General features: G+C 41.0%; 1 protein-coding gene across 1 annotated transcript in view; it reads right to left on the bottom strand.

Annotated features, from left to right (window-relative positions):
* The window catches only part of LOC107716166 (solute carrier organic anion transporter family member 1C1-like), a 19,333-nt gene extending 1,721 nt beyond the window's left edge, over positions 1–17,612 (bottom strand). The window contains exons 1-10 of the mRNA XM_016522535.1: positions 17,474–17,612; positions 10,791–10,923; positions 10,559–10,686; positions 10,203–10,349; positions 4,737–4,835; positions 3,455–3,685; positions 2,539–2,703; positions 1,534–1,729; positions 729–894; positions 411–595 (exon numbers count right to left, since the gene is read on the bottom strand). Of these exons, the coding sequence (XP_016378021.1) occupies positions 411–595; positions 729–894; positions 1,534–1,729; positions 2,539–2,703; positions 3,455–3,685; positions 4,737–4,835; positions 10,203–10,349; positions 10,559–10,686; positions 10,791–10,923; positions 17,474–17,558 (1,535 nt within the window). The 5' untranslated portion in view covers positions 17,559–17,612. The remainder of the gene's footprint in view (positions 1–410; positions 596–728; positions 895–1,533; positions 1,730–2,538; positions 2,704–3,454; positions 3,686–4,736; positions 4,836–10,202; positions 10,350–10,558; positions 10,687–10,790; positions 10,924–17,473) is intronic.
* Between the last annotated feature and the right edge of the window lie 124 nt (positions 17,613–17,736).

Here is a 17,736-nt window from a genome sequence, read left to right as displayed (position 1 = left end):
GTATTACAATGGTTCAAAACAGATATTAACACTTCAATATGTTGGTTTATTAACATTACATCAGTTAATGAAATACGGTATTTTATTGTGAATTTAAGTTAAGTATGTAAAACCTAAAATGTTGCTACCATATTTTTTACGGTGAAGTTCTGGCAACCACAGCTGCCGGTATTTTACCGTAAATGTCACAGATTTTATTTTACAGTGTAGGTTAGGTTTAGTATAATAAGTTGACATGTATACTTGCAAAGTCAGTAGAATGTCGGTTGATGGACCATCAAAACACAGTGTTACCAAATTTAATAATATAAATGAGAAAATGTGAGAGTATTTGCATGAGCAAAACTCGCTGACACAATTCTTGCCTTACAAAAGACCAGTAACTAAATTCTGTCCTGACGGTAACTGACCGTATAGTGATCATGTATCCAGGAGTAGTGCCCAGCGAGTTGATGAAGGAGCTGAGGACAGATACTGCCATGTAGGAGGTGAAACTCCGAGTACATCCTGGCCCACGAGGACACTGGCCTAGAAACACAGATCTGCTGCCCTCTACTGGTGAGGGGCTTGAGACACAGCTGCAGTTGTGAAAAACCTGTGATCATCAAATGCAAATGAGATGAAAAGAAATATTATTATTGCAAATTATAGTATGCAAAGGATACTTACAATACTCCTTGTGTGCCTAGGGTTTAGAAAAGTGCAGTTTTAGATAGATCTAATTATACCATGTTTTTGCCTTGTCCAGTGGAGGAGGTGCATCCAGCCAAACAGGGTGACACATATGTAATGCCACTGTCAGAGCACACAGGATCCCATTCAGATGTAGAGCAGGCACAGTCCTGGTTACACTGAGACATGAGTGAGTGCTCATCATGTGATATTTCAGGGGTCCTGAGGAGGAATTCTGAGATTGGTGATTGTTTCCAGTTGGAAACACAGTTTTCTGGCTGAGAGCCACCGTTCATTTATAGCAGTGGTTCTCAATAGTTTTTTAAAATCACCCTTTAAAACTAGAAACAACAAAAAAAAACATGCTTTTTGTTCTGCTTTATACTATCTGTATTCGAAAATACGAAAATATTTGTAAAACTTTTATAATAAATCTAAAAATAAACTATTAAATAATAACATTGATTTGCATGGATATTATGAAATATATTATAAATGTATTTCATATTAATATATCATATGAAACAATACACTACAATTATTTATTATTTACCTTGATTATTTACTTTTTTTATTAATGTAACCCATAAGGTTATGCTTGAGAGGATGGTAATTATAACAAAACTTCAAAAACCACATAAATTATCATAAATGTGATGCATACAACTGTGATGTGCAACAAATACTCTTGTGTGTAGAACAGAATCTGCTGCATTAATGATACAGACAAGGATTTCATTGGAATGCAGAAAAGAAAGAAACTGGAGAGTTTTAAAAGTGAGGAAATGAACAAGATTTCCCTTTATGATATATACTACATTTCGTGAACTGTTGACTTACAGAGGTATACAAATACTTTACCCATTGTAGGACACAGTAAGCCCTGCCACAGGCACATTGTCACACTTTGTGCTAAAATGGAAGAGGAGGAGAAGGAAGGCTGTGAGGGAGGTGATGAAGGAGAGCTGAGCCCCTGCCACGACGCTCAACTTGTATCTTTTCATTAACAAACCACCTAGGAATATTCCCACAGCAACCACAGGCAGGATCAGGACACCTACGGGATATGGTATGTCTTTAGTTTCAATTAATTTCAAGCCTGACATGCATCTCTGTGTGTTACGCTGTATGGCTGGGTTTCTTGTTTTCGGGGTGACAGATAAATTTGCACCAAAACTTTAGTTGAATTTTACACATGGCCAATCACATAAAAAACAAAAAAATATGGTCAATAAGTCGATAAGTCCTTTTTCACAAGGGATAAACTGGAATAACACTGAAAAAAAATATATATATTTTTAAATTTATAAATATTACTTTTACACAAATCCTATATATGAAGATTTTAAAATTGGAGGGTTTGTTCATAAGCACAACTGAAGACACTGAATGAAGACCAGACATTAAAGTCCCCATGAAATCAAAATTATTGATTAAAGTTTTTTGGGTGTTAGAATCAATATGTTAGTCTTAAGGTTATCTATAAGGCAGTGTCCTCTAAAACAGTGACAAAATTCGCATTTAGAATGAGCAAGCCGATGAAAGAGTTGAACTTCAAAACAATCCCACACAGCAACAGGAAGTATGCAGGAGTGCACAGGAGTCTTTTCAGGGAAGGCAGGAATCCTTAACATTTACATAACAGAATACAGAGAATGAAGTGAGCTTTTTCATAAAGATTTGCATAGACGTTAGCATAACTTCATGTAAAACATGTAATCATCGTGCCTATCTCCTGTTTCAGTTAAAATGACGTCAACACATAGAGTAACACTGCGTGTTTCTAAGCATTTCAGGGGACCTTTAAATAAAACAATCAACTGCCTCTATCTTTACTAGGAAGGGTTTACTTGGAAGGGTTCTTACCGATAAGGAAGTTTGTTCTTGATGCAGACTGGCCAAACTGTTGCTCCATGTATTTGGCTTTGAAGGTGAGCAAGCCGATGAAAGAGTTGAACTTCAAAACAATCCCACACAGCAACAGGAAGTATGCAGGAGTGCACAGGAGTCTTTTCAGGGAAGGCAGGAATCCTTAACATTTACATAACAGAATACAGAGAATGAAGTGAGCTTTTTCATAAAGATTTGCATAGACGTTAGCATAACTTCATGTAAAACATGTAATCATCGTGCCTATCGTGCCTATCATCGTGCCTATCTATCGTTCATTGCACTGGTTACACATTAATTATCGCATCCAATTCAAAATTCTGCTATTCGTGTACAAAGCTCTAAACAACCTTGCTCCTCCATATCTCTCTGAGTTGATTATAGTACACAATCCAGCTAGATCACTCAGATCACAGACTAAGCATCGGCTTTTGGTTCCCAGAGCTAGATTGAAATGCAGGGGTGACAGAGCCTTTGCTGTTGCTGGCCCCAAGCTATGGAACAATTTGCCATTATCCATCAGAATAGCTTCTTCAGTGTCTGAGTTTAAAAGTCTTTTAAAAACTTATCTTTTTTTCCCATGCTTTCAATGTTTTGTGACTGTGGTTTTCTAATGATGTGTTTACTCTATTGTGTGATTGGATCAATGAAACTGTGTACAGCACTTTGGTATACTAAGGTTGTTTAAAGTGCTTTATAAATAAATTGAACATTGAACATTGAACATCATCTTTAAGACTTATAAGCTACGTGTCTTACAAATTGGAGTGACTCCTGGTTAAATACTGCCATTTCTAATATGAATTTGTTAGTTTTAAAGTGAAAAAGGAATGGGAATGAAAAAAAAAGTTCAAACAATAATGGATTTGTTAAAAAGGTGGAAGGAAGTTGCCTTTGGAAATGTTGGCCAGTTTCACTGAGTGTGTGTTTGGGAGGACAGATTGCTCCTTGTTGCCCTGATCCACATTAAAGTTTTCATTCCATTCCTCTCCTTGTATGGGTAAAGATCTGGGCAGGAACCAAAAAGGAACACCAGCAAGTACTAAGATGGCAGATGACACAAAGAATCCCAGCCACCAAGCGCCCACCCAGCGTGCATCCTGTGGAGTGATGGTCACACTATCTGCAGGGGAAAGAGAAAAAATACTTAAATTTTACAACATTTATACAACATGATAGGTCATTCTTAGCAAATATTTATAGTAATTTATTGCTGCTAACCGTAAAATTATGACTAAAGTATGATAGTATTTCAGCCCAGTGAAAGTACATTTGGAATTCAGATACTTACAATTTTGGTAAATTGACAAATTTTGGTAGTATCATTCACTTTTGGTGTGTCTTATAATAATAACACTTATTAAATGATCATGTTTTTTTTCCATACAAATGTTGAACGTTTGAGCCAATAAAAATAAATAAAGACAGTAAAAGAAACTCTGATAATTTGGTTTGATTATAATTTCAGTAAAATATCAATTTAAACAGAATTGTCTGATTCTTTATTACAAACCAAATTGTAGCAGCCCTGAATGAAGTTGTGCAACAAAATAATTTGGCTAATGATCACATTAAAAACAGACATTAAAACATAAAATTAAGTCATAATGACGCAAATAGCACAGTCCCACTTTATATTAAATGTCTTTAACTACTATGGTATTATAAAATTAAGCATTTGGTACAATATTATAAACAAATATGTTGGGCAAAACTCTTGCCAAGTTTGCATATGGGCAGGTTTAGGGGTAGATTTGTCAAAAATGTCATTGCATATGTAATTACAAGTAGTACATGTAATTATAATTTAAGTACATTGTAACAACATGCACACAGTGTTATATATTTTAAATTTTAAGTTTAAAAAGAACATAGTAGTCGAATGACCCCATTATTAAACAGTAAAGTGAGCTCCATGAAATAAATAAATACATAAATAAATAAATAAATAAATGTTTTGTTGTATTTTGGTTAGTGGGTGTGTTTGCTTGCTTGCTTTTTTTGTTTGTTTATAAAGGATGGTGCCACTGTGTAAACATTCAGACCCCAGAAGCACATTAAGACTAAAAAAAAATAAAAAAAAATAATAATAATAAAAAAAACAAGATTTCAAATACAAACTAAACTTCATACTAATACACACAGTAATAAAACTGATTAAACTGGATGCTTACCAACACTGACAAATCCAATATCCACATACAGTTTGGCACACATGGAGCCTAGTAGGAATCCAAACATGGGACCCAGCAGCATAATGGTCTGAAGACACGCTAAACATCACAAGAGAGATATTCATTAAACATTATACTATGGAAATTGAAATGTATTGCTCTAAGGTTGCACTTCTCAAGCTTGTGGAAAAAGAAGTACACTTTAGCATGTATGTATGTATTTATTTATTTACTTGCTTGAACTTATGAAAACAATAAGCTTTAACAGAATATACAGAAGTGAGAAATGAATGTAATGTTTTCATACACTTATTACTCATTACATGCTAATTAAAATGCATTACTTTATAGTTTATATTAAATGCAGTTAGCTGAACTTCATATGTAATTTCTTAATAGTAAACTAAACTATACTTTCATGCCAATTCTACTGAAACTTGCATGTCATATATTTAAATGTATATCAGTAATGACATATTTGTAATTATAAAGTTGCATTTAAATTAAATATTAACTTAATATTTATTTTAATATCAGCTTAATATTAACTTTCAGTGTAACATTGAATAACACACTAGAGCTAAAGTCATAATCATGTCATTTACATGTGCTTTCGTAAGTCAACAAGACTTCTTCAAAGCATGTCAAAAGATTATAAAAACACAATGATTAAAAGGGGACATCGGGTGCAAAATGCGCAAATACAATTTGCATATAAATGTGTTTTAGCAGTGTGTGGACACAACCACCCTAAAATGATAAAAATCCATTGACTCCTTTTTTTATCCCCAAAAAACCTAAACAGTCTCAATTATCAAGCCGTTTTGATTTTCTGAGCAGTATGACGTCATACTACTCAGGCCCCGTCCACGACCGCTGACAGACTGTCCCGTATAGGGTATATGTCGAACGTCACCTGACCAGTCTGTCACAGTTGCATACTGTGAGGAGCAAAGGAGCGAGAAGACGTGGGAGAATTCACGAAAAGGCAATCTTTAATAATCCATACACGGGAACAAGGAACACACACGTAGCAATGGGGATGGACGATGGACACTGGACGCTAGACATGGGAACACACAGGGCTTAAGTACTTAACTAAATGAGGGGATGACGAGACACACCTGAACTCAATGAAACACACTAGGAACAGGAACAGGAAAGAAACCAAATATGGGCATGTAACACACGAGGGAAAACTAGGTCATGGGACGCAAAACACAACACAACACGGACAGTCCATCTTCCTGACATATCGCCCCCCTTCCGGAAGGCGCGTCCTCACACCGAAGAAACAACAGAAGGATGGACGGATGGGAACTTGGGAGGATGCTCAGGAGGAGGACGGACACCCGGGAGGGGGCCGGCAGACAGAGTCCAGGGAGGTGACGACGGAGGGAGGAGCCAAGAAGGAAACAGGAGGAGCCAGGGCGGATCAGATGGAGGGAGGAGCCAGGGAGATGGCAGGAGGGACTTGGAGCATGTGGCACCAGGTGGGACCCAGGCCACAGCCATAATGTCGACCCACGGTGGAGCCGGCGGAGGGAGGAGCCATGGAGGAGGAAGGCTGATGACTCCAGACAGGTCCATGATCCTGACATATCGCCCCCCTCCCGGAAGGCGTGTCCTCGCGCCGTAGAACAACAGAGGGGGGGGCACAGGTGAGAACTTGGGAGGTGGCTCAGGAGGAGGACGGACCCCCGGGAGGGGGCCGGCAGACAGAGTCCAGGGAGGTGACGACGGAGGGAGGAGCCAAGAAGGAAACAGGAGGAGCCAGGGCGGATCAGATGGAGGGAGGAGCCAGGGAGATGGCAGGAGGGACTTGGAGCATGTGGCACCAGGTGGGACCCAGGCCACAGCCATAATGTCGACCCACGGTGGAGCCGGCGGAGGGAGGAGCCATGGAGGAGGAAGGCTGATGACTCCAGGGGGCCGACCAATGGTGGCGGAGCAGGTGGCGGATGAGCCCGAGGCAGAGACAGAGAACCGATGAGCCAGGGCGACGGGGAGGATCCGGAGGGCCACGGTGGAGCAGATGGCTCAGGCTTCCGAGGTGGAGGTGGGGATCCGGAAGGCCGTGGAGGAGCCAGAGCGACAGAGGATTGAGGAGGAGCCAAAGGGAAGGAGGAGCCTGACAGAGCCGGAGGGACGAGGTGCAGCCGGAGGAGTGGAGTCCCGAGGCAACGGATGGTCGAAGACAGACCAAGACGGAGCCGGAGGGACGAGGGAGCCCGGTGGATCAAGTGGACTGATGGGCCATGGCGTAGAGGAGGGAGCTAGGAGCCATGGTGGAGTCGCTCTGCAGGGGGCGGAGCTCCTCTCCGCGCTCTCACTGTCCACGGCTTTCTCCCTCGTGGCAGGTGTTGTAGCCGGCTCTCGTACCTGGTCTGGTCTGATCATCAGCTCTGTCGCACTCCTAGGCGGTCGCAACGGGCTCTCCATCAACGGTGGGCTCGGTCTTGTGCTCCGCGCAGCGGGGGATGGTGGGCTGGGCACTGGGTCTGGCTGTGTTCTGGATCGGAGGTAGACACTCTCCAGACACCGGATGATAGCCTCCCTCCAGCACAGTCCGGTGGTGTCTGGGAGGTCGACAGGGTGTTAGTAGTTGGCCCCAATCCAGAACAGGGAGTTCAGTGCAGCATTGTCGAACGCAGTTAAAATGGCGAGCTGGCTGAACTCCACAGCATACTCCAAGAGGGAAAGGTCCTTGCGGGCGAGGGAGGTAAACTTAGCTCCTAGGGAATCCATGGGGAACACGGGGAAAAACAGAAAACAAACAATGTAAAAAACACGTAAAACAAACGGAGGGGAAAACGCAAATAAACTATTTAAAGGTCCAGTGTTCTGTCACAGTTGCCTACTGTGAGGAGGGAAGGAGCGAGGAGACGTGGGAGAATTCATGAAAAGGCAATCTTTAATAATCCATACACAGGACTGGGAGGTCGACAGGGTGTTAGTAGTTGGCCCCAATCCAGAACAGGGAGTTCAGTGCAGCATTGTCGAACGCAGTTAAAATGGCGAGCTGGCTGAACTCCACAGCATACTCCAAGAGGGAAAGGTCCTTGCGGGCGAGGGAGGTAAACTTAGCTCCTAGGGAATCCATGGGGAACACGGGGAAAAACAGAAAACAAACAATGTAAAAAACACGTAAAACAAACGGAGGGGAAAACGCAAATAAACTATTTAAAGGTCCAGTGTTCTGTCACAGTTGCCTACTGTGAGGAGGGAAGGAGCGAGGAGACGTGGGAGAATTCATGAAAAGGCAATCTTTAATAATCCATACACAGGACCAAGGAACACACATGTAGCAACGGGGATGGACGATAGACACTGGACACTAGACATGGGAACACATGGGAGAATTCATGAAAAGGCAATCTTTAATAATCCATACACAGGAACAAGGAACACACATGTAGCAACGGGGATGGACGATAGACACTGGACACTAGACATGGGAACACACAGGGCTTAAGTACTTAACTAAACGAGGGGATGACGAGACACACCTGGACTCAATGAAACACAATAGGAACAGCAACAGGAAGGAAACCAAATATGGGCATGTAACACACAAGGGAAAACTAGGTCATGGGAAGCAAAACACAACATAGACAGTCCATCTTCCTGACACAAACCCGGAAAACAGTTCTCATCGCTTCCGCTTGTCGGAAAACATGCTAACAGTCGAAATAAATAATAGCGATATCTATGGACTTTTAAGATAATCAGTTAAACTAGCTAGCTGTTTTTATTGTTGACATTTTATTCATTTTTTTTAAATATAAATGTTAGTGAAAAGAATGAAAATATATATTTTATTTAGATATCATTCCGCATATGTGATGGACATTGATTATGATAATCTTTGGTATCTACTTTGAAGGCAAGGTTAAGTAAAACTGATCATATTTAACAAAGCATATATGCAAACTGCTTGAAACGGAAGCGGCGAGACCAGGTTAACAGAATACAAAAGTCTGTTTCACATAACCACTACTAGCATATTTCCGCACTCAGCCAGTGTACATTATCTGCCATTAACTGTAGTGACAACAATGTCTCGAAAGCAATGCAGGTGTTTTGTAGTTGGATGTAAAAGTGAACATAAGTGTCTTCATTTTCTCCTGACATCAGTAACAGTCGAAATAAATAATAGCGATATCTATGGACTTTTAAGATAATCAGTTAAACTAGCTAGCTGTTTTTATTGTTGACATTTTATTCATTTTTTTTAAATATAAATGTTAGTGAAAAGAATGAAAATATATATTTTATTTAGATATCATTCCGCATATGTGATGGACATTGATTATGATAATCTTTGGTATCTACTTTGAAGGCAAGGTTAAGTAAAACTGATCATATTTAACAAAGCATATATGCAAACTGCTTGAAACGGAAGCGGCGAGACCAGGTTAACAGAATACAAAAGTCTGTTTCACATAACCACTACTAGCATATTTCCGCACTCAGCCAGTGTACATTATCTGCCATTAACTGTAGTGACAACAATGTCTCGAAAGCAATGCAGGTGTTTTGTAGTTGGATGTAAAAGTGAACATAAGTGTCTTCATTTTCTCCTGACATCAGAGCCACTGAGGACACAGTGGATTAGTTTTGTTTTTGATGGTAACGTGCCACAGAATACACAAAAATCAGAAGAGAGGGGTGAGCAGTAGCTAATTATCATTTAAAGAGACATGCACCGAAACGGGTCACTGTAAACAGAGCTGTTTTTGACAGGGTAAAAAGGGTGTTGTTTTGCATGACCATTGAGGAATTTTAATCAAAGTATGTTTCAGTATTTCATGAAGACCCTAAAGAATCATACCAACTTGTGGAAAATGGGTATCCGATGTCCCCTTTAATGTAGTGGTTTTCAAACCTGTCCTGGAGGACTCCCAGGCTAGCACTCCACGTTTCATATGTCTCCCTTATCACTCTAATAATGAGCTGATAAGTTGAATCGGGTGTGTTAGATGAGGGACACAAAATGTGCAGTGCTGGGGGTCCTCCAGGACAGGTTTGAAAACCCCTGCTTTAATGTACTTTAGAGTAAAACTTTAAGTAAAACTTAAGTGTGTAAATAAAATTGTACTGCCTTTTCATACACTTAAGTGGCCTTTAATTTCATTAATATTATATTATCTGCAGGTAAAAAATTTTTATATTTTTTTTATATTTGAATTACACTGCAAATGCACATTTAACACAATTAAGCACACTCATTAGACATATTGGAGAACTCATGTTTCATTTACTGTATATATCAACACACTAGCTGATATTCAGTTAGAGCAGTTAGGCAAGTGAGTTTGATCAAGGTTGGAGCTAAACTCTGCAGGAAAGTGGACCTTCAGGACCAGAGTTGAGAACCTCTGCACTAGAGTTTCTGACCTCTAGGCTCTACAGTAGAGGTCCTAGAGTCTAGGGGATTAAAAAAGGTATCCGAATTTGACTTACCAATGTAAAACGCTGAGTTTTCTGCTTTTGCAAAGTCATCAATATAAGATATGCCGAGTGGTGTGACTGGTGTCTCTCCAATTCCTCTGAGAGCATTACCCAAGAACACATAGATCCACATACTAGATCCAGTGTCCTTCACACAATCTAGAGTTAAAATGGTAGAAATCAGTATGTGTTTTTGATCATCTTGGCCAACTCCGTTTTGCAAGATCTTTGAAAGAAAAATTTTTTTTTACTATGAGTAGTAAATTACACACTGACATTTAAGACTTGTTCAAATCCTGAAAGCTAAATGAGTTCTTCTTCTTTAAAGCCTATCAGGCAATGGGGTACTTTAAATGAGAAGTGGTTACCTGTTCCAGTGTTGTTAGATGACTGAATGTGTGCATTTGAGTAATTGTTTGGAACCATGGGATACTGACAAGGAGATATACTGACAGTCTTATGTAGAAAGCCTTGTATTACTGTGTCATACTCGTACCTGAAGGAGTATAACCGACACACAGAGAAAGAAACATGAGCAGCTTTGTAACAAATGAGAAACTAAGCTAAACGTGGAGAGATAACATGTATATATGAACCCACTGCCTCATGAAAAAGTGTGGTAGTCCAGTGAGAGCTGAGCCAATGGCCATGAGGAAGCAACCCATCCCTATGAGTCGCGGCCTGTGTAGTCTTGCCCCAAAATGACTAACCACTGCCAGAAAGAGCAGGTTACCTACAGAAAAGCATTCAGAGATCAATCAGTCAATAAAGAAATTAAAATACACAAAACATGCAAGCATATTTGTTTATGTTAACATGGAACAGACAAACCACGCAAAGCAGGCTCATTGGAAAAAACATGCCTGTGGCTTCCATTTTTTTTTTTTCATTTTTGCTGGCTTCTGCAAGTTTTGAACTCTTTTATTGTTACTCGTGTTTCACAGGACTTGTACCCGAGTGCTCTGCATCGCAAGTGCAATGCTGTATCTGGTGATCTGCCTCTGTAATCATAATTTATGAGAAAAGGGGTAAAATATTATGTTTTTTTTCTGCCACTAGTGTTCTATTCAGTTATAAATGGCAGAAAATTGTATAGTATACATCGGTACTTTTTTGGAGTTTTACAAAATATAGGTAGTGGCCAATTCTTCTAATGAGTCTATGTTGGTATTTTGTACAAAAACTTACTGTATAAAAAATGCTCTAATCAGATTGCTCGAAGGCAAAGCAACTACTAGGAATGTTTTACAACATTTCAGTTTTGGTTGTAGTTAGATAATGTTGCAGTAAAGCCACATCTAAAATAAGTAACCAAAATAAAACATCTTAAAAACATTTAAATAGATTTAGGTTTTCTTCACAAGTGGTGGAGTCCATATAACATAAGTATGGCCACGCAGAAGTGGATCTGTTTGCCTCCGAGGAGTCGACCCACTGTGCCCTCTGATTCTCCATCACACATCCAGCTCAGTATCAGATTGACACTATGGTGCAGGCATGGCCGAGGTTACATCTGTTCACCTTTCCCCCAATCACTCTGCTTCTGGGAGTTCTAGAGAGGGTTCCTCAGGACGGAATATGCCTGCTACTAGTAGCTTCGTTCAGGTTTAGTTTGTGGATCTAGTGTCTCTCCTGGAAGGCTCTCCCTGGGAAATTCCAACCAGGAGGGACCTCCTCTCCCAGGCCCCTGAAAGGTACCAGCTCGTACACTCTGGTCTTTCAACTGAGATTCTCCCTGGGAAATTCCAAAAAGAAGGGACCTCCTTTCCCAGGAGTGTGCTCTTAAAGTGAAGTGAAGTGTGGCGTCCCATACTCGGAATTTGTGCTCTGCATTTAACCCATCCAAGTGCACACACACAGCAGTGAACACACACCCGGGAGCAGTGGGCAGCCATGTGCTGCGGCGCCCGGGGAGCAGTTGGGGGTTCGGTGCCTTGCTCAAGGGTCGCACCTCAGTCGTGGTATTGAGGGTGAAAGAGAACGCTGGTTATTCAGTAACCGACCTACAATCCCTGCCGGACCTGAGACTCAAACCTGCGACCTTCGGGTTACAAGTCAGACTCTTTAACCATTAGGCCACGACTGCCCCATTAAGTTGCATCTCTTTGCATCATGGGGTGAAGGACGTCATCTAAATCAATTACTGAAATTCCTACAAAAGTGTCTCTCAGCAGGGCTGACCCCTGCCACCCTGAAGGTGTACGTGTATCCTGTTTACCTTGTATCCTGTTTCTTGCACAGGGTATTGTAGGGGTTGACAGATGCCCCCTTTGAGCCCATGGAGTCAGCCTCTGAGAAGCTTCTGACGCTTATGCTGTAGTCACACTAGACTTACACACTAGACACTAGGCAAAATTCCTTTGGACACTGCAACGGTCATGATATGACGTCACACTCAGCAATGTCTTTTTTAAAAACTTAAATTCAACACATAACATATAATCATAAATCTAAAATGTAGAAACATATAATCTATTACACTTTCCTGCAGCACTGCAGTTTTAAATGTATGTTCTTTTAATTCAGCTATGAGCTACGTCTCAGGTCATGCTGTGGTCAGGTCATGCTGTGACGAATCAATCTTCTATTGGTCACACATTAACTTTTCTTAAGATGGTAGGGGACTTGTAGACCCTTTCAGTAGCCCCCTCCTCCTCCTCCCTTGACTTTGCCCCTGGACTGGTCAAGGTGATATTGCACCCAAGGCCGGATTAGGTTCCGAAGTTGCCATCATCCTCACTGCCTCCCATTATTCTTCAAGTGTGGTCCCCTCCACCATTCAAAATGCATGAGCAGGAAAAGCTGAAGTTATGTCCAGTCCGGGCCTTTTAGTCCATGACTCAGGCCAGTTACGTAAAACCGATCAACACTTTGTCTGTTTTGGGGGGCACAACCAAGGTTCTGCTGATCCCCAAACACACTACTGTATATCGCATTGGGTTTCAGATGCACTTTTACTTGCCTATGAGACACACCATACTGCTTCACCTCTAGGTGTCAGACCCCACTCTACTCATAGTGTGGCTGCTTCAAAGGTGTTATTAAGAGGGTCTCTCTGTGTGCAAGTAATGTGTGTGTGTGTGTCAATGAAAGCAGCGTAGCCTACTACTATAGTTTTACTTTAGCAACAAACCCGAGCCCGACCCGAAGATATTTATTAAACATTAACCCGAACCCGAGAGTATTTAGGGACCCACTGGGCTCAGGTCGTGTAGGAGACCTCTACTGAGAAGGGAAAGAGACGCTAAGTTGCAGTAGCCATACCTCAAGTGCGCCTACACAGCTACTTCAGACAAAATAATCTTGTGACGCTGTTTGCAGGTGGCATTTTATGGACGCAGTTAGGTGCTACATTATGGTCACCTGACTTCATCTCCAATGGAATTGGTGCATGTGTACACATGACTCAGATACTGGTTCATGCTGAAAACCTGTTCCCATAGTGTTAAGATCAAGATGGCGCCAGGAATGGGTATTTCTTCAACTAAAGTTGGTGTTCAGATGTAACAACACTGCAAAAGATATACTGTCCTAATTTAGTGGCACTCTTCATAAACTGTAAACCTTTCTACTTGCCGTGGCAGTTTTCCTCTTTCATTCTTGCAAGTTCCTCCAGATGAGTGTGTGAGCAACTGCTAGCAGAACAAATAACTGAAATGGAGCAAAGGTACCCAGACTCTCTTTTAATAATTCTTGGAGATTTTAACAAAGCAAATCTTTCCTGTGAACTGCAAAAATACAGACAACACTTTACATATCCCACCAGAGACAGTAATATGTTGGATCACTGTGACACCACAATAAAGGATGCATATCACTCTGTCCCACGGGGAGCATTTGGGCTCTCTGATCACTGTCTAGTTCATCTCATACCAACCTACCAGCAGAAACTGAAATCAGCTAAACCTGTATTAAGGACTGTTAAAAGATGGACTAATGAAGAAGAGCGGGATTTACAAGCCTGTTTTGACTGCACTGATTGGAGTGTTTTTGAAGCTGCAGCCACCAATCTGGATGAGCTTACAGATACTGTAACTTCATATATCAGTTTCTGTGAGGATATGTGCATTCCTACCAGGATATTCCTGTCATTCAATATTTGATAAACCATGGTTTACAGGGAAACTCAAACAGCTCCGTCATGCCAAGGAGGATGCTTACAGAAGTGGGGATAAAATCTTGCATAACCAGGCCAGAAACAGATTAACAGAGGAGATCAGAGTGGCTAAAAAAATCTACTCTGAAAAGCTGAGAAAAAAAACCCAACAACCTGGCATCAGTATGGACTAGTCTAAGGAATATCACCAAGTACAAGACACCACCTCCGCAGTCTGTGGAGAATCAACAACTGGCTGATGATCTGAATGTGTTTTACTGCCTGTTTGAAAAGCCCAGGCTCACACCCCTCTGCTCTGCACTTCACACATTCCTCCCTGCAACCCCCCTCCCTCCCTCTCCTACCATTCAACCTGCGCTTAAGGTCTGTGTACAGGACATGAACCTGGTCTTCAGAACACAGAAGACAAAGAAACCTTCAGGCCCAGATGGTGTTTCACCTGCCTGTTTGAAAGTCTGTGCTGACCAACTGGTCCCCATACACAGATTTTCAACAGATCACTGGAGCTGTGTGTGGTCCCCACCTACTTCAAACACTCCACTATCATTCTGGTCCCCAAAATCACTGGACTCACATCTTGCTCTCACGTCTGTGGTCATGAAGTTGTTTGAAAGACTTGTGTTGGTCTACCTGAAAGACATCACTGGACCCTTGCTGGATCCTCTTCAGTTTGCGTACAGAGCAAACAGGTCTGTGGATGATGCAGTCAACATTGGACTGCATTATATTCTGTGACATCTTGATAGACCTGGTACTTACACAAGGATCTTGTTTGAAGACCTCAGTTTGGCCTTCAGTACCATCATGCCTGACATTCTTTCAGCCAAACTGACCCAGCTCTCCGTGCCCACCTCAATCTGTCAGTGGATCACCAGCTTCCTGACAGACAGGCAGCAGCTAGTGAGGCTGGGTAAACTCACATCCAGGACTCTCACGATCAGCAGTGGCACCTCAGGGATGTGTATTCTCCTTTCTGCTCTTCTCCCTGTATACGAACAAATGCACTGCAAAAGATCCCTCTGTCAAGCTCCTGAAATTTGCAGATGACACTACCATCATTGGCATCATACACAACAGAGACGCGTCTGCTTACAGACAGGAGGTTAAAGAGCTGGCTGTCTGGTGCAGTCACAACAACCTGGAGGTCAACATGCTCAGAAAATTGGAAATGATTGTGGACTTCAGGAGAAAACCCCCTGCATTCCCCCCACTCACCATCATGGACAGCACTGTGGCTGCAGTATATACATTCTGGTTCCTGGGCACCACCATCTCTCAAGACCTGAAGTGGGACACTCACATAGACTCCATTGCTAAAAATGCCCAGCAGAGGTTTTACTTCCTTTGACAATTGAGGAAATTCAACATGCCACAGGAGCTGCTGAAACAGTACTACTTGGCCATCATTGAGTCCATCCTGTGTTCATCCATAACTGTCTGGTTTGGTTCAGTTACCAAATCAGACATCAAGAGACTTCAACGGACAGTCAGGACTGCTGAGAAGATTATTGGTTCCCCCCTTCCCAACCTCCAAGATCTTTACACCTCCAGATTGAGGAAACGGGTTGGTAAAATCACTTTGGTCCCCACACACCCAGCCCGCTCTCTATTTCAACTGTTGCCCTCTGGTCAGTGATACAAAGCACAGTTTTTTTTTTCTGCAGGCTATATTCAGCCTGAAAAATTAAAACTTTCATAACTATACATTGTCCATTATAAATTACACATTAATACATAGCCAAAATTACTGAGAGGAGGTGCTCTGTCAACGATAGAGGAGTGAAAAGAATTGCACAATATGTCTTCTGCAACAAAAATACAAACAGTGCAGATGATTCACAAACTACACACAAAATGAGAGAGAAATATACAGAGTGCAACAGAAAAAATAGTGAAAATGATCTTTATGAACTATATAAGAATTATTTACATAATATACATAATATAAATGGATCGATCCGCTGGCTGTATCTGTATCGGAATTGTTTTTACTGGGACGCCTAGCGACACGAAGACATAAATTCCAGTGCTTTATCCAATATGTACCGCTGTTTCATCCTTGTTTTTGGTTTGTTTTATGTCAAAGTACTCAGTCGTGTGTTTTTCTGGGCTTTTTCAGAGAGTTCTCTCATGCAGTGTTATTTTGTTTTTTTCATGCACGCAGGACAGACTTTACTTTCACTTTGCGTTTGTTTAAATTTACAATGAAAAATCCTAAATGGTGGTTCAAAAGACCAAAACCTATGTTTATTGGTTGAATATGGGACAGTTTGAACCAATATGGGCACGGGGGTGGGACTAAGCGTCAACAATCGTTCCTGTTTGGCTCAGAGGAACAAAATGCATTGGTTTCTTCTGACTAATCAATGTTGTCAAAATGTGATGACGTAATCACGTGCGCTGCGGAGCCTCTGAATATCCAAATAAGACAAATGAGATATCTCCGAAAAGCGCTTTACAACACTTTTTAAAGCATTCAGACATGATTAGCGGTTCAAAAGTTATTAAACATTTAAGAACAATAGTTATTTTTAGCCGCGGGCGGCTGTCTCGGTCTTTGATGGTTAATCAATAAAGTTTTCACCCCTTCAAGAGTGAGTGCTGCACCTTTTTGCAGACATCATCATATCTGATGAAGCCCTGGATAACGGCCGAAACGTCATTTTAATCAATAAAGTTGTCATCCCTTCAAGAGTGAGTGCTGCACCTTTTTCAATTGACATTAATACATAGTATCAGAAAATTCTACATCTGTAAATTACATAAACTGTACACTTGTAAATAACATATCTGTACATTCATTAAAACAATTATATATGTTTTTCTCTATATTTCTACTTCTGTATTATATTGCATTATTTAATTGTCTGTTTTTCTCATATTAGTCTTATATTTCATCTCTACTGTGTAATTCCAATGTATGTTTGCACTATGTCTGTACTTTATTCTGCACTGGAAGCTCCTGTCACCAAGACAAACTGCTTGTGTGTGTGTAAACATACTTGCCAATAAAGCTCTTTCTGACTTCTGACTTCTAACTTCTGACTTAACGTTGGCACAGTGTCTCGTTCCCTTCTCAAGGAACTGGGTTACATACTTAACCCTGAGATGTTTATGCAATTATTGGGTAATTTTTGTTGAGGCATTTTTGGACCCTTATACAAACCCATCTCAAAACTTCCATCAATGAGTCCCACAACGGAGCTGGAAAGGTCAAATCTCCTCTCAATCTGAGTGATGGCGCTTTTCATGTAGGTCCCAGACAGAGTTTTGGAAAAGTAGGCGAAGGAAAGGGCCACAATAAAAATCTTGAAGAAAATATAAAATGGAAAGAGAATCAATGATTCAAACTAGTAAAAACTGTTTGGTGACATAAACATGGATTAGAATGACCACATACACACACACACACACATATATATATATATA

This window comes from Sinocyclocheilus rhinocerous, unplaced genomic scaffold (assembly GCF_001515625.1).
Source record: "Sinocyclocheilus rhinocerous isolate Xijiao unplaced genomic scaffold, SAMN03320098_v1.1 scaffold3022, whole genome shotgun sequence".
Classification (NCBI taxonomy): Eukaryota; Metazoa; Chordata; class Actinopteri; order Cypriniformes; family Cyprinidae; genus Sinocyclocheilus; species Sinocyclocheilus rhinocerous.
Note: the sequence above shows the minus strand (reverse complement) of the source record. Positions and strands in the feature narration are given on the sequence as shown.